The 17,356-nt window shown below is 39.4% G+C and overlaps 1 protein-coding gene across 1 annotated transcript; it reads right to left on the bottom strand.

The window, feature by feature from the left end:
- Positions 1 to 4,388: 4,388 nt before the first annotated feature.
- On the bottom strand, positions 4,389 to 17,222 carry zmat3 (zinc finger, matrin-type 3). The gene is made up of 6 exons (XM_053634474.1): positions 16,934 to 17,222; positions 13,742 to 14,097; positions 11,927 to 12,073; positions 9,191 to 9,360; positions 8,133 to 8,227; positions 4,389 to 5,492 (listed from the first exon to the last, which is right to left on the bottom strand). Exons 1-6 carry the CDS (start codon positions 17,049 to 17,051, stop codon positions 5,278 to 5,280), a joined length of 1,101 nt encoding a protein of 366 aa, XP_053490449.1. The 5' UTR covers positions 17,052 to 17,222; the 3' UTR covers positions 4,389 to 5,277.
- Between the last annotated feature and the right edge of the window lie 134 nt (positions 17,223 to 17,356).

Here is a 17,356-nt window from a genome sequence, read left to right as displayed (position 1 = left end):
ACCTACGGATTTGAATTGCCTGCTTGTGACTTGTTCAAGTTCAAGATCAAGTGGCTTTATTGTCATTCAACCATATACAGCTGTTACAGTACAGAGTGAAATGAAACAACGTTCCTCCAGGACGATGGTGCTACATAAAACAACACAGAGCTACATGTGACTACACAGAACCAAATAAGACTACAAATACATACACAGGACTACATAAAGTGCACATGTGCAAATGTGTGCAACAGTGCAAGACAGTACAACAATTACGAAATAGGACAACATGCACAGTAAAGGACAGTGCAGCACTGACCAATACACAGTTCTTGAATGGAATAAGGTGCAAAGAGATATTACAACATAATAATAAATGTTGTAAATGTAAACATAACATACTAATTAGCAGCAAATATGCAGGTGATCAATACAGTATTTTGTTTACGGTGTTTTATCAGCAATTTAAGAAAGAAATGTGCAAAAATTGCAGAGGTAGTGGAATGGTGTTCAGTTGCGTGTGTGTGTGTGTGTGTCTTGGTTGATGTCAGTCCAGTCTCTGGGTATTGAGGAGTCTGATGGCTTGGGGGAAGAAACTGTTACACAGTCTGGCCTTGAGGGCCCGAATGTATTGGTACCTTTTGACAAACAGCAGGAGGGTGAAGAGTTTGTGTGAGAAGTACATGGGGTCAACCGCAATGCTGGTTGCTTTGCAGAAGGCAATACTTCGTCTGTTTGCTTGCACAGTTCTTTCCGTTTTCTTGTGACATATTTGATCCACACAGCTGTTTTTGTGTACAGGATTGGAGATCACTAATCGTTATTTGCTTGAAATAGTTATTAGAGCATGAAAGACCTGGATGAGTGTCATTTGGGAGATACTAATATTGGCACACCTGGCCAACTATTATGCCATGTTTAAAGTCATTAAGGTCACTAATTTTGCTCATTCCAACTAACAACTGAATAATAAAGCTAGAAACATTGGTCAGCCTGTTCTATACTCCACTCTGGAGGACATATGACTTGTTGGAATGTATGATTTGTGTGAGGGTTGGAGTGAAATTTCACTACTGAAAAAGGCTGAGGTTGAGAACAGCATATGGAATGAGAAAAACACATGTAAATAAGAACAATGGGGACCATATTTTTGTTAGTTTCCAAAAAATAACCCTAGGTGAGCTGTTAGTAAAATTGGAAGTAGCCCCCCGGGGGGTGGGTGGAGTGCTAGTGTTTTCAAATTATTAAAATTTACCTTTCCATTGATATTGATAAAAATAGCTTGTTTTTAGGAACAGGAATAAACTTAATTTCATTGTATATACTTGAAAGCAGTTGGGACAATGCCTCAAACACAATGTTTGTGCAACATTTTGGGCTGCAGATGACCCCAGCTGTAAGCATGTGTGTGGCAGCATTTTATGCTTTTTATTTTTCTGCCTATAACATATTTACCCAAAACTATGTGGAAATGTTTTAACTTTCGTGGTGGCTAACTTTGTGGAAAGACCACTTGAGATAAGGAGCTAAGTTTTTGCCGTATACAAGTATGTCTGTTAAATGTAAACTTCGGTTAAAAAAATAAATAAAATAATTTGCTAGAGGAAGCCAATTAGATAAAATCTGAAGAAGTAAAACATAGAGCAATACAGAATCTGAACAATGTGCTCTGTGAGAAATTCAGATTAGATATTAGATTGGCACATTAACATGATTACTTCCTCTGCTGTAGCATGCAGGATTCAGTCAGTCCAAACATTGATAAACCGACAGTCACACATGTCATTCAGCTGACTTCCTCTTGTACAGTGCTGCCTATTGAATATGGCCTGCGTGGAATCTCAAGGCAAGATCGTAATGACATTATTACACTGGGACACAGGTTAAACTCCGGGAATGTCTTTTTAATGCTTGGACAAGTGGATTAGCATTATGACTTATTTTATATTCACACTTGTAAAAATGAGTGCAAAATTGCTAAAGTAATTCTTATTTACTGAAACATTTTGTTTATACATATGCATTTCAATGCAGTGAAAATAATTGTCCCAGCAGTCTCTTCAGTAAGGTTATATTCCTTTTTTCTTCTCCAAACACACAGTACATTTGTGATCCTGGAGTATGTTTTATATTATTATAATTTCATAAAGGAAAAAAAAAAAGAATCAAATATTGCCACATATTGCACCATGAATGGACAAGACCCATAACATCTTTCTGGAAAAGTCCCAGAGGAATCCAAGAAATGAAAGTGTTGTTTCAGAAGGCACTATCTTATTTTGATTCATCAGCATCTCCACTAAATAAAGAGGGAAAGCCTTCAGTCACACAGTTTCAGAGAAAAATGACTAGCAAGGCCATTCTGGAAGTTAGTGTTGGTTTTGGCTGGGAGAAGTGAGATGAGTCGGTGTGAGGACAGTGTCCTTGGGGAAAGCCTGTTTGTATGTGGGGTCACTGCTTCCTGTTTTCCTGCTCCACACAGGAAACGCCTGGACTGTCCAGCAACTCTAGCAAACAACATAGTGCTTGCTTAGAATCTCTCAGATCTGAGGCACTGCATGCCTGAAAGCTGTTCTGCCTCATTTAGCATACATATTTAAACCAACAGAGCAAAATGAACACCTACAGTGTTGAATTCACTTCTATGGGGTTTGTTTGTTCATTCAAGGCATTCAGTCAACACCAGAGATTATTGCTGTGCATTGAAGTTGGTCAGTGAAGAATGGTGAAATGTTCCTTTATCATGGCCTCATGGAAAAATATATAATGACCTCTCCAGGTCACCCTTATGGGGTTTTTATGAGCAACACTGTGCAGCCTTAACAGTCCATGAGCAATAATACCTGGGAGAGCATTCAACCTTGCTGTGTTGACAAAACAACAACCAGAGTGTATAAATGAGTGAAAAGAGGTGAAAACACATGAAATCTGCACAGTGAGCATAAGCATCACCAACAGATATGTGCTTCATCTCAGAGGCTCACAACTGAGCCATTTTCAACATTGAACATGAAAACGTTTGTACTCGTACAATATTAGTGCAGCAAGCAGAAATAAGTTCATGGCTTTAAGCCAAAAAAGCCTGAGGCCCAAGCTAGCAATACCTTTGTGCATATGAGGAACAATATTGTCATGCTTATATAATTTCAAAATATTATCCATATTTACCACTAAACAAAACCAAAGAGGAGTTTCTACAGTAATTATACAGATTATTAATGGTTTAAACATGGCTGAATTCAGGAATGACAAAAACAGGAACTGAATGGCTGGAGTGGTATAAAGAAGAGGCATTCTTACAGTTTGTAGTATTGCAATGCCCTTGATTAAATGCCTGAAATTCTCTGTAAATGTAAACAAGCATTTATGCACACAGCTCATCACAGAATTCAATTACAGTGCTTAATATCAAGTACAAGCCTTCAAAGGAAAGATCCACCCTGAACAATTGCATATTCATCTTTATAATTAACATTACCATTATCTTCAATGGCATCTAAATAATTTTTTTTTTTTGTTTAGACTTCTTCATCAACATGTTAGTCTTTTTTTATTTTTATTAACAGTTTCCTCCATTACCCACAATGCTGTTCAACTACCTGCTGATAGTGGTGCCAAGTGGGATTTAGCACTCCTTTCAGCTACACTCAAAGAGCAGTGCTTTAATCCTCTAGACTGTCCAGCTGTCTCACCTGCCGCTGCATTGCATACATTTGCTGTCTCCATTATTTCTATGTTGAATTTCTCAAAATATGACATTGAACATCCCTGGAAAATAGTGAGTGAGAAAAGAACCATCTGCTTTTTTGTTTTAAGGAGCTAACAGCTAAACCTGGCTGTTAAACAAATAAGTTGAAAAAAAAACCCATAACAAATATTTCAATATAAACTTATTTAATGCATGTTTCATGGTGGAGTTTTCCCTTGAAGTTTTCCATAATTGACTTTCTTCCTGTATATATGATAATTTGTCACTTTACTTGCCTTGTACACACACTGTCATTTTAAAATGAGTAATAACGTTCCACAGAAATTCCTTGTCTACAAATACATACAAATATTTTTTTTAGGATTTGTCAGTACATTACACTGAATGCCTTGGCGGTTGGCTAATCTTTCCACTCTGTCTAAGAAGAGTGAGGTAGTGGTGCACAGCGGGACTGACCCAAAGGCACCTTTTTAAAAATAGCTACACTTTGGGTTTGCTGTAGTTTGAGAAGGGAAAACGTGTCATGGAAATACAACCCCAATTCCAAAAAAGTTGGGATGTGGTGTAAAATTTAAATAAAAACAGAATGAAATTATTTGCAAGTCTCATAAACCCATATGTTATTCACAATAGAACACAGAAAACATATAAAATGTACGTTTTACACAGCGTCCCAACTTTTTTGGAATTTTTTGGTTGTAGCTAAGGGGGAACCATGATGTGCATGGCTGCTATACTGAAACATTATCTGCACTAGTTTTGCCACAAGATAAACCAAACACAATAATATACACTCTTTGTGGCTGTAAATACTTAAATACTTAAAATTTGTAATACATAAATAAATATGTAAATACTTTTTAGAGTAAATCTAGAGACACTTGTGCAAATCCAGCAAGGAAAGTTATTGTCATCGCGGTCACAGTACATTCAGCAGGTTCTGAAGAAGCTAACATGAACCCAGTTGTGACACTAACCTTCTGATGGCAGTCTGGGTCTCTACACTCGGCGTACTCCTGTAATAACACAGTGAACCCAAGGCTGTCTGTAGCATGGAGGTTTGCCTCTGACTTTTTTTGATTGATCCCTTTCCTTTTTGAGGCATTCATTGCACAATAAACAATATGTACATTAGAAAGAAGAGACTGGATCATAAATATAAAAGAAACTCAACCAGAACCTGCAGAGGCCCACTTGTATTGGAAGTTCCACATAAGCTGATCCAGTACTAGAACTGTAATACTGATAGAAGTCATTATGATCCTGATGACCTTTGCCAAAGCTGCCATCTTTCTCCATCATCCCAGCATGGGAGGAAAAAACATTCCTCTCAGGGACCAGTTTCTCAAGTACCATAAAACAGGGTGCTCCCATAAATGTATCCAAAGCTGCACAATCTGACATAAAAATGACTTGTAATTCTGCAAGAGGTAGTTTTCTTTTCATTCCAATATCACTGAATTAAAACATTCCATGCAAAGTATGTAAGACTGGTTCTCGGGTTAACTTTTCTGTAACAAAGCCAATAGGGGCACTTGGAGAATTACATGGACGATTCCGGTTTTCTTTTTCTCTTGGACAGCCTCCTAGGTGTAGCCTAGATTCTCCATTTCGCTGCGGTAGCGCTGCTCAGACACTTTACTCTTGTGCTGTTTGCTCTCCAGGTGCAGTCGGAAGTCAGCCTCGTCGCTCGCACCCGAGTCGCACATGGAGCAATAGAACTGCCCGCTTGGCGTCACACACATGGCCAAGTCACGTGGGATTCTCTGCCTTGGCCGTGGGTTGTAATACGGCCCTGAAACTGACATCCAAGAAAATTTATAAGGTCAAGATACTTGGAGAACAAGACGAGTATATACTCTCATCATCCACCTATACATGTGCTCATTTATGCAGCTAATGTCTACATCAAACATTTGAATATGGAAAAATTTGATCTCAATGGCTTGGCATGGTTGAAGGTGCCATACAGGCTGGTTTGAGTATTTCAGAAACTGCTGAGCTCCAGTCTCTAGAGTTTACACAGAATGGTGTGGAAAAACAAAAAACATCCAGTGAACAGGAGTTCTGTGGGTGGAAACATGATCAATCATTACATCATTACAATAATTGCATTTTATAGTTCTCTCAAAGCATCTTTATAGACACCAGCACCCTAAAACCAGTCAGCAAGCCCAGGGTGGCACTGGAAAGGAAAAAGAACACCTTCTGTTCACCAAATCTAGATAATTTTACTACTTTGTAAAAATGACACGACATGGTCAAACGTTTGTGGATACCTGATCATCAACCCATGTGCTTGTTGAAGATCCAATTTCAGATTTAGTCTCCCTTTGTTGTTAATAATAACCTCCACTCTTCTGGGAAGGTTTTCCACTAGATTTTAGAGTGTGGCTGTGGGGATTTGACTATTAAGCCACAAGAGCATTAGTGAAGTCAGGCACCGATGTTGGGTGAGGAGGCATGGGGTGCAGTCGGCATTCCAGTTCATTCCAAAGGTGTTCAGTGGGGTTGAGGTCAGGGTTCTTTACAACACACTCAAGTTCTTCTACTGCAACCTTGGCACATCATGTCTTTATGGACCTTGTTATGTGCAAAGGGGTATTGTCATGCTGGAATCGGTTTGGGCCCCAAACAGGTTTTAGTTCCAGTGAAGGGGAATCATAAATCTACAACATACAAAGACAATCTAGACAACAACTGTTTTCTTCCAACTTTGTGGCGACAGTCTGGGGAAGGTCCATATATGGGTGTGATGGTCAGGAATCCACATACTTTTGGACATATAGTGTATTTCTAAAAGCAAGTACTGCTTCTTTAGTCAGTGCGTTTACATGGACAACATGAAGTAAACACTAATCGAATTAAGACATGTGGAGTATTCCTGTTTTAGTCGCATTATCAACGTGTATTACAGACATGTAAACACCTTAATCACATTATTAACGTCGTGTGAGAGTTTTCACCGCATTTTGCGACAAGACACGATCACACACGGCAGTGCTCAACATTTTACGGCGAACAAGAGAGTTCAGCTGTGTCCCACACTGCATACTTGCCTACTATAGGCCTGTAGTGGGGAAAAATACATTTATCTCGGCTACTATATAGACGGTAAGTATGCGGTTTGGGACACAGCCCACGGCTTCAAGCAGTTGTCTATTAGCACGTACAGCATGACAAATAATTAACTGCATTTAAAGCGTTCGTAAAAAAATTAAATAAAAACACCCAAAACTGTATACGGTACCATAACGAAGACGAACTGTATGTTGATACGTGAAATTCTGGAGGGACATCGGACGGCGTAGCGCGGTGACATAATGACGTGTGCCGTTAACCTAATTATGTTCTATAACGTGTAAAACGGGTACATGAAAGGAGTATTCTAAAAGCGACTCATGTAAACACCTTAATCACATTATTATCTTACTCTGAGTAAATTCAATAATTAGATTACGGCTGTCCGTGTAAACATAGTCAATAAGCAATCATGCATTCTTTAACCATAGCCTGACTAGATAAACTACAGCAATTAATACCACTGCAGATGAGAGTTATATACAATGGGGTGAGGGACTAAACCACACTATTTTAAGATGGAATTTATGCCTCACTATTTTTGGAACAGTATTTTCAAAATATTACTAACCCAAAGCACCCTGTGTCATGTGATTCATCCGAGTGCAATGTGGATTCTGCAAATGTGTATGTGTGTGTATGGGAGAGGACAGTGTATTTGGAAGGGTCAGTGAGGGCAAGTGCGTATGATTGGGACCTGCCACCATGTGGGCGACACTCTAAAGGGCAGACTGACGTGAGCTGAAAGATCGGTTTGCAAACACCAAAGGCCTGGCACTGTGTTTAGTGAGTATAGCAGGGTACCCACAGGACAGCCAGCTATCACTGAACTCTGCAGCCAGCTGCTGAAAAAGATACGGCTGCCAAAACACAGCTCAGAAATGTAGCATTTAATGTCACTGCCTTGACCACAGGCCAGAAACTAAATCCAATCTTCATGCATCAGTGAAAGCATGTGACATGTGATGGTCACAAATGGACTGCTATCTAAAGCAGCCACATTAGCTTATTTATTTAAATTATATAAATAGTGTATATATAAGATTTTTGAGGAATACAAAATATAATCACAATAAATTCAAGATGTATGTATTATATTACTGAGTTTAGAAGTTTAACCACTGACATAGTAGTACAAACGATTTCACAGGAAACCTTGGATGGTAGTTCTGAGCAATCAAAATGCTTCTGAGTGTGTGGTCCTTTTTATTTTTATTACTGAAGCGCATTGCTGTAACATGCTGGACATATCTATCATACACATCATATATTGGTAGAAGCACCGACAGAAATTGCTACATTTCAAATATTGTTATATATTATATTTTAACAGGTGAAGCCCCTGTGCCCTTGAATGTACCTGGAATAGCAGTGTTCATGTGGGTCCTGCGGTTCTTTAGTTTGTACTCATTCCCTTCTTTCCTGGAACGCCTCTGTGTGAGGTCTGCTGCATCCCTGCAAAAATAATACATAATTCTCAATAAAAATTGTGGGCATAACACATGAGCTAACATTATGAGGTTTCATGAAGTGAGCTTGCTCATAAGGACCATGGCAATACACTAAACTAAACTAAAGTAACTGACTTTTGACTGTTTAAATGTGAAAAGAATACATGATTATTTTTTAACCCCATACCAATGGCAACAACCAAGCTAGTCTAGGCTCACTGGGCTAATCAAATGTTCAACAGAACAGCAGGACGCAGTGTCCTGTGCTAGTTATCAGACTTATCCCACTCTAACCTCTCAGACATTTCCACAAGCTCCCCAGTTATCAAGACAAAACCAGGCAGAAGATAAAGCCAAATGGAAAACAAGCATCTGCTATGCAAATCGTATAGGTATAAACTTTATCTTTCACTTCAGTGTCACTACAGTACAATGGGCTTGTGCTAAAAATGCCCTTCTGGGCTAATTCAGAATTTGATCATATTACATTTTCAATGTTCAGTAACTGAATTTGATCCGGTCAGTGAGGTAGGAGTACACTCCGAATGGGACGTCAGTCCAACATACCATATGCACTTTCACACACTCATTCATGCCTTGGAGCAATTTAGTGTAGCCAATCCTAATAGCATGCTTTATGAGTGTTGGGTGTGAAATTCCACATAAACCCGTGTTCAGGGTCAAACCAGGTGCCATGGAGCTGTAACTCAATTTTCATTCCAAATTAAACGTCATAAAGGTGCTAGATAAAATAATAATTATAGTTCATTTATTCTTCTTCTTATTATTATTATTAGTATTTAAATAGACATCTTAACCACAACAAATTGTAGCCTCCTCTGAATCTTCAACTTAACACAGTAGTGGAATTGTTTAAAACTTGGTCCCAAACTAAGAACAGCATCACTGGGTCATTCTTAATGCTTACTGTTTTTTTCTTTTTATGTTTAATGGCATATTGACTCACAAGGAGCTGGCGTTGTGCTGGGCCTCGACAAGCCGTACACGTTTGGCATGGTTCTTGCCCTGGTAATGAGCATGGGCTACAGCGGGGGAGCTGAAGGAGGCATCACACAGCTTGCAGTAGTCATTCTCTGTGGCCAGGATGACCCTGCTGGGGCCGATAAAGGACGCCTGCTGTGGGGGAGAAGCAACGCGAGATTGGCTCTGATTACTATCGTGCTGGTTTCACTGAACAAAGGCTTACAGAGTGACACCACATGATCAATGTGCAATTAAAACTGTGCCTATTTTCCATCTGAGTGTACAGAATGCAGTATATTTCAAATCGAATTTTTTTTTATTTTATATATATATATATATATATATATATATATATATATATATATATATATATATATATATATATATACGCACACACACACACACACACGCGCGTGCGCGCGCGCACACACACACATAGTGCCCTCCACTAATACTGGCACCCTTGGTAAATATGAGCAAAGAAGTCTGTGAAAATTTGTCGTTATTGTTAACCTTTTAATCTTTTGTTAAAAAATATTCACAATTACTTTGCTCTCATGGATATCAAAAAATTGCAAACAAAACACAGGTTTATCCAAAATGAAATATTGTTAAATATAGGTATGCAATCATTTTTGGCACCCTTTTAATCAATACTTTGTGCTACCTCCCTTTGCCAAGATAACAGCTCTGAGTCTTCTCCTATAATGCCTGATGGCGTTGGAGAATACATGGCAAGGGATCTGAGACTATTCCTCTATACAGAATTTCTCCAGATCCTTCAAATTTCGAGGTCCACGCTGGTGCTCTCCTCTTCAGTTCACCCCACAAGTTTGAGATGGGTTTCAAGTCAGTGGACTGGGACGGCCACGGCAGGACAATGATTTTGTGGTCAGTAAACCATTTTTGTTTTGATTTTTAATGTATTTTTTGGATCGTTATATTTGATAGAGTCCATAATGCCATGTATCCTAACAAAATGTCCAGGTCCTCTGGCAGAAAAACAGCCCCAAAACATTAAAGAGCCACTACCATATTTAACCGTGGGCATGAGGTACTTTTCCTTATGGCTACCTCTCTGTGTGCGCCAAAACCACCTCTGGTGTTTATTGCCAAAAAGCTCTATTTTGGTTTCATCTGCCCATTGAACCTGATCCCATTTGAAGTTCCAGTAGTGTCTGGCAAACTGAAGATGCTTGAGTTTGTTTTTGGATGAGAGTAGAGGATTTTTTCTTGAAACCCTTCCAAACAACTTGTGGAGATGTAGGTGACTCCGGATTGTAGTTTTGGAGACTTTCTGACCTCAAGACTAACTAACTTCTGCAATTCTCCAGTTGTGATCCTTGGAGACTTTTTGCCTACTCGAACCATTCTCTTCACAGTGCATTGAGACAATATAGACACACGTCCTGTTCCAGGTTGCTTCATAACATTTCCAGTTGACTGGAACTTATTAATTATTGTCCTGATGGTGGAAATGGGCATTTTCAATGCCTGTGCTATTTCTTATAACCACTTCCCATTTTCTGAAGCTCAACAACCTTTTGCCACACATCACAGCTATATTCCTTGGTCTTACCCAGGAAGTCATGGTTGAGCAATTTCCTGTTCCTAGTCACCCAGATGTACTAAAAATAAATGTAAAATATCAATGGGATTATACTTCAAACATATTTTTCTCATAGGAATTCATATGGGTGCCAATAAATGTTCACGAATATATTAACAAAGATATTGTTTTGATAAACCGGCAATTGTTTGATATCCATGAGAGCAGAGTATTTTAGTGAATTTTCTTAACAACGTATCAAATGGTTAAACAATAAACACAATTTTTCACATCCTTCTTTGCTCATATTTACCAAGGGTGCCAATATTATTGGAGGGCACTGTGTGTATATATGTATGTATGTATGTATATATATATTTTTATATATATATATATATATATATATATGAAAGGTGTCAGAACACACAGCACATTGCAGCTTGCTGTGTATGGGACTGCGTAGCCACCACCAAAAGCACTTACAATGGGCATGTGAGAATCAGAACCAGAAAGCACTGTGGGAAGAGGGCATGCTGGCAAAGGCAGTGTGATGCTCTGGGTAATCTTCTGAGAACTCTTGGGTCCTGGCATTCATGTGGACGTTACTTTGACACCTACCACCTTTCAGCAGGATAATGCGCCCTGCCACACTGCAGAAATTGTTCAGGAATGGTTTGAGTAACATGAAAAAGAGTTCAAGGTGTTGATTTGGCCTCCAAATTCCCCAGATCTCAATCTGATCGAGCATCTGTGGGATGTGCTGGACAAAGAAGTCTGATCCATGGAGGTTGCACCTTACAACTTACAGGACTTAAATGATCTGCTACTAACGTCTTGGTGCCAGATACCACAGCACACCTTCAGAGGTCTTGCCGAGTCTATGCTTCGAACGTAAAGAACTGTTTTGGTGGCACAAGGGGGACCTACACAATATTAGGTAGGTAGTTTTAATGTTAATGTTACGGGGCTAATATATATATATGTGTGTGTGTGTGTGTGTGTGTGTGTGTGTGTGTGTGTGTGTGTATATATATTTTTATTTAATGACTTATACAACAGTTGTGTGTTATTATATACTCAGAACTGTAGAGGGCTCTGCTAAATGAATGAAAAGCAGGTGTTAGTGTTGAATATGCAGGGGGAAAAGGATATATGTGGGTGGATGTTTACCGGTTTGCCTACTGCAGTGCCAATCTCTGTAGGTGGCGTGGAGAGGGACTGCTGTGAAACTGGCTCTACTTCCTCAGGTATTCGTATAGGAGGTGGTTGTTGACTGCCAGCATAAAAATTCCTCAGCTTCTTGCTGTGATTTTTTCCCTGCACCAAAACAAAAGCATCTGTCATGAAGAATGTAGTCCACATAGTATCAGTTTTGTTACTAGTTTCTTACACCACAGCGCTGTTGAATTCTCAAATCTGATGAGAAAATTACTATTTATAGCTGCTATAATTTAAGCAGTAACTTCTTTGGTGGGTGTTCCACAACATTAAATGTAATTGTCAGCTGTTTTTTTAAGTGTTATTCTTTTATTAATGAAATATGTTGTTGCTGAAAAAAAAATGCTGTGATATAAGAGGAATGAAACACTTTGGGATATGCTGAAAAAAAGAATCAACTTTGGGATATCAGCAACACACCACCCCATCACTGAGGATTTTCCTATAACAACATGTCTCAAAGTATTTTATTCCTTACATAGCTCAAAGGGGAAAAAAGTACTGAAAACACCTTAAGATCAAATAAAAAACACTTGATTCGCCTTCATATCAGGCCTTTTGTTGTTCATTTTGGGTCAAAATAACATGTAAAAAAATGTTTTCCCTAAAATGAAACTTGATCATGTTCTCAAACAAAAAAGTGCAATAAAAGTGATGAAAAATAGCAGGATAGGCAATAGAGATATGAAACAAAAAGCTGATTTTAGTTTGTTGCATTCACTTCATCTCTTATTTACACTCCCACCTACCATCAGGAGGGTCCCCTAGCATGAGTATGGGTTTTGTGTGTTTACATTAATATTATTTATATTGCTATTAACAGAGATGATGACTGTTTTACAGTTGTATATAACTGTATTGCTTTTAAATCAAAAGTGATGACCTGGGTCAGTGGGTCATCCATGTCACAACAGCAGATGCATATGCAAGTGCAGGGTAAGACAGCTTTAATAGACAAGCTTAACAACAAGTCCAAATTGACAGGAAAAATCATACGCAGTGAACAGCAAACAACTTGAAAAAGGCAATCACTACAATCATGGAACCAGAAAACAAGAAACAAGGTCATAAACTGGGTAGAATATGACAGAGTGTAAGGCTTGGTAACAACAGGTAAAGACAGACTGAACATACACTTCGTAGTTAGTGAGTGGAAACAAGAGTCCTTATATTGTGTGAGTGTGTAATTGAGTCCAGGTGACTGTGATCAGTAATCAAGTGAACTTGCGTCGGAATATCCCTACTACCCTACTACACAGTAGTAAAAGCAGTACGCCAGAGGAGTAGTATGTCCGAATTCTCAGTATTCAGAAACCGGTAGGCGAGAAATATCCAGATCACCCACTGCTCCCGCCCCAAATCTGCAGTATGGAACCTCTGGACACTGTGGATACTGCAATGGGATGGGCGCGGAAAAGCTGTCAGAATCTGCGCCGTGTAATACATCTGGATTGTATTCATGCTACCATTTATACTGATCAGTACGTACTGTATCAACGGCCGAGAAGTAGGTGCTGAATCGAATGCAGTAGGCACTGTCACAGTACGTGATTTTGGACGCAACCTGTGTGATGCGAGTTAAGAGTCTGCGGCCATGTTTGCAAGTCACATAGTATTATGGGATGTGGATTTCAATGCCAAATCCTGCATAGACCTAACAATCCCATATTGAACACAACATGAAGATTACAAATTAAGAATAAGGGACTTTTTAACATTGCTATATATTTCACATTGATTTCAGCCATATCAGTATGTGATTTTTACCTGATAATGTGCCTGCGCCTGCTGGGATGAGTTGAGTGTGACGTTGCACAATTTGCAGTAGAGAGGTCTACACAGCTCCTCTAGTGCAATGTCCTGATCGCTGCCAGTTGCCTGGAACTCGCTCTCAGGCGGCATGGGGCTAGAGCCAGGGGGTGCTGTGACGGCAGGGTTTGGGAACAGCTGGAGGTGAAGGGGAGGTTTGGCAGAGAGGGGACTGCAAAGAGAGAATGCGAGAGGGTCTGGTGGCATCAGAACAGGTGCTGGGCCAAGCGTTTGGGCAGGAGATACATGCTGAAAGGGATGAGGCAGCTGCTGATCCATTAGGTTTAGAGGAGGCTTCAGAACACATTCTGGACCTGAAAGGGAATATTCAAGTCAAGACTGTTTTTCAAGGTAGAAATTCCATCATTTGTTCATTCATTGCTTTATCCTGGTCAGGGCTGCGGTGAATCTGGAGCATATCCTTGGGTGACTAGGCACAAGGTATCACATACTCATTCACACCTGATGGGCAATTTAGAATAGCCAATCCACCTTCTGGTATGTTTTTGTGAGGTTGGTGAAAACTGGAGAGCACAGAGGAAGCCAACACGGATACAGGGATAACATGGGAAACTCACACAGATAGTAACACTAGCTCAGGATCGAACTGGGAACCCTGGAGCTGTGAGACAACACAGCTACCCTCTGTACCACCGTGCCAGCAAAGGAAAAATATTACTGGCCTTCACATTCTTTTAATGATATTTTGTCCTGACTTCCAGACTCCACCATGTTTTTATAAGTTAGGATGAACTAATGACATGTTTGTCAAATTCTATTAGTCAGACAGCACTATTATTATTTTAGTGATTTGTGATTTTGCCAAATGCGTAGAAGACCATAATAACGGAGTCAGACATGGGTTGTTAAGCAAACACATAAATGAAAGGTACTGTGTTCAAATAATAAAAAAAAACGTCATATATGTTTCATTTTCATAAGAATACTTTTTCTTAGTCTTTCTTAGTTTTCTTCATTTCTAAATTTAAGTAGTTTTAGTGCATTCTGATATAATTAGACAGGACTGAGACAATTTGCAGCTATTATTATTATTTTATTACTATTACTACTACTACTACTACTACTACTATTATTATTATTATTATTGTAATAAAATGAAAACACCTCTTGATAGTAGACTCAGAGTCTTGGACTCTGCTGAATGCAACCAAGTGCAGAAAATGAGCCTTGCCTACAAAAGCATACTGAACTGCAACGGTCCTGACAATTAAGTGAGCAATTAGGCTTCCATATTCAGCCCTCCAGTTACCCAACTGTGAATCTTTTCTGCATCTCTCCTTTCAGATATGATCACAGCTACTCATGCCTGCTTCATGCAATAGTTCTGTCTTTGGTTGTAGTCCATGCTGTTCCACAAAATATACAGTCGTGTGTTTGGGGAAAGTGGGGGTGGAGGGTCAGCTGCTACACTATTGCTGTCCCATGTATCAACTGTATCAGTTCCAATGGACTCCTGACAACAGTGATTGAGTAGACTAAAATAGCATCAGAGTGTAAAGCACTATTTGCTTCTAGTCCAATGGACAGAGAATGTGTCAGTGCCAAAAGAGCTTGATGTCAGGAGTAAATATAACAAAAGACTTAAAAATGTAAAGGAAAAAGACACTTGACTAGGTCAACTCCAAATCCTCATATGATTCTGAATTACCAAGACACTGGAAGACCATTTCTGGTATTGATTTAAGCTTTCTGCTAAAAGGAACAATACATGAACTATGCTGAAGTGATTCCTGTTCTTCTACTCTGTGATGTTGGAGGCCAAACGTGATCTCTCGTAGTCATCTGAGAATACAAACCCAGAAAAAGGCCCAAAGAGGACGTATGCGGGCATGGTTCAAGGTCAGACTCTACATTTTTTTCCAGGTTGTAGCAAGCCAGGTTGCAGAAATTACTTTAAATTACCGACAGACAAAAACTACAGCTGAAACAACACTAATAAGGGAGGTGGTGAAAAATCTTTAATTCAGTGAAAGGCCATACCCTTAAGCATCTATAATGCAAGGGCCATGAGTACATGAGAAGGTAAAGGTAGAACGCACCTGACACTGGAGCTTGTCTTACAGAACATTTGAAAGATATTTGTTTCCAGTTTGTGTTTCGGACAACAACCAGTATTATGGCAACACAAACAGATCCCATCCATTCAGAAATTTTGCTGTGACCGATTGCCTGAGGAACTGCTTTCAAAAAGGCAAGGAAAGCCACATGATCTAGGTGTATGATCTATTTATGACAGTGACAACACCATTATTGCAACAGTCTGCAGTCCTATGTGTAACAACATCTAAAATCTATGGAAATAAAAACTGAAAGTTTTATCTAATTCTGCCACATTAGGAATGATGTCTGCAGCAGAGTCAGTTACATGTAACTTGGTGCGAGTGTAACTTTGAGTAAAATTGTTCAGATAGGAATTCTTGGCCCAAATCTTGTGCATGGGACCCAAACCCTCTAAATTTCATATCGCACTTTGGATACATTATGTACATTCAGACATCCCACTTGAATCTTTGTGAACCCCTATACCACCATACTAACAACAACCCTGATCATGTTATTATACTACGATTGTGATGTCAATAGGAACATGAACTTGTCATGGTTACAATATTCATCCTGATCTGCAAAGTAGAGTTGAACGATATGGTCGAAATAACATATTGCAATTATACTTGAGCTCAATTTAGTATTCACAAATCAGTGTGTTCACTACTGAAGACAGCGAATAATCTGGAGTTGATTTATTGAAGGAAAAGTGCAGTTCAAAGAGTACAAACATGAGAAGAAGAGCACACAGTAGGAGAACTGCATCATGTTATTCCTGCATTCATCAGTCACAGATATAGCCTATGATGATAAAAAAAAAACCATCAGCCCACAACTGCATTTACAGATACTGTAGGCTGTAATAATGAAAGCCATTTTTGTTTACACGACATGCAAAATAACAGTAGTGTGTGTATGTGTGTGTTTTTTTGTTTGTTTGTTTTTTGTTTTAAACTTCTGAGAAAATCTTACATTTTCAGTACTGCACCTCTAAATGATGCAGTGCATCATCGGTTTAAGGGCAGCAGCAGCAGCAGCAGCAGCAGAGCATTATTAACGAAGGAGCGCTAGAGACTACTGTACCTTGTATCCGAGAGAAATACCCGCTGCTGTTCCCATAAGGTACATGCTGGAGGTTATAGATATCGCAGTAGTCCGCACTCTCATATAACGCATCCTCTTCCCCACCGTTCATCGCCATCTTCGTCGCATCCTTCAAAGCTCGCAGCCGAACTTCTCCCAGCCACACGGGCCTTGAGCCTGTAGGAAAGATGGAGGGGGGAACGATCAAGAGGGACTGGAAGGAAGTGCGCTAGGAAAACATCACTCTTCCGGTTGCATTATACATTTATACCGCATTTTGAATTAGTGAAACGCGACCTTTAAAACACATCCAAAAGCACATCGCTTAGTTTGGAAGAGGGCGCAGTGTTGAACAGAAACCTCCCCTTTGTTTGGATTTGGTACAGTCCATTTCCTACGGCGAAAAGAAGTCAAAAAATGTGA

The sequence above is a fragment of the Ictalurus furcatus genome, chromosome 10, assembly GCF_023375685.1.
Source record: "Ictalurus furcatus strain D&B chromosome 10, Billie_1.0, whole genome shotgun sequence".
Taxonomy (NCBI): Eukaryota; Metazoa; Chordata; class Actinopteri; order Siluriformes; family Ictaluridae; genus Ictalurus; species Ictalurus furcatus.
The sequence above is the reverse complement of the archived record's forward strand: the minus strand, read 5'-3'. Positions and strand labels throughout refer to the sequence as shown.

Coding starts and splice junctions, on each gene's coding strand:
- zmat3 (XM_053634474.1), bottom strand. CDS start 17,051: ATGGCGATGAACGGTGGGGAAGAGGATGCGTTATATGAGAGTGCGGAC. Junction 14,098..16,933: donor GTATTTCTCTCGGATACAAG/GTACAGTAGTCT, acceptor ATTCCCTTTCAG/GTCCAGAATGTGTTCTGAAG. Junction 5,493..8,132: donor CATGAACACTGCTATTCCAG/GTACATTCAAGG, acceptor CTTGGATGTCAG/TTTCAGGGCCGTATTACAAC.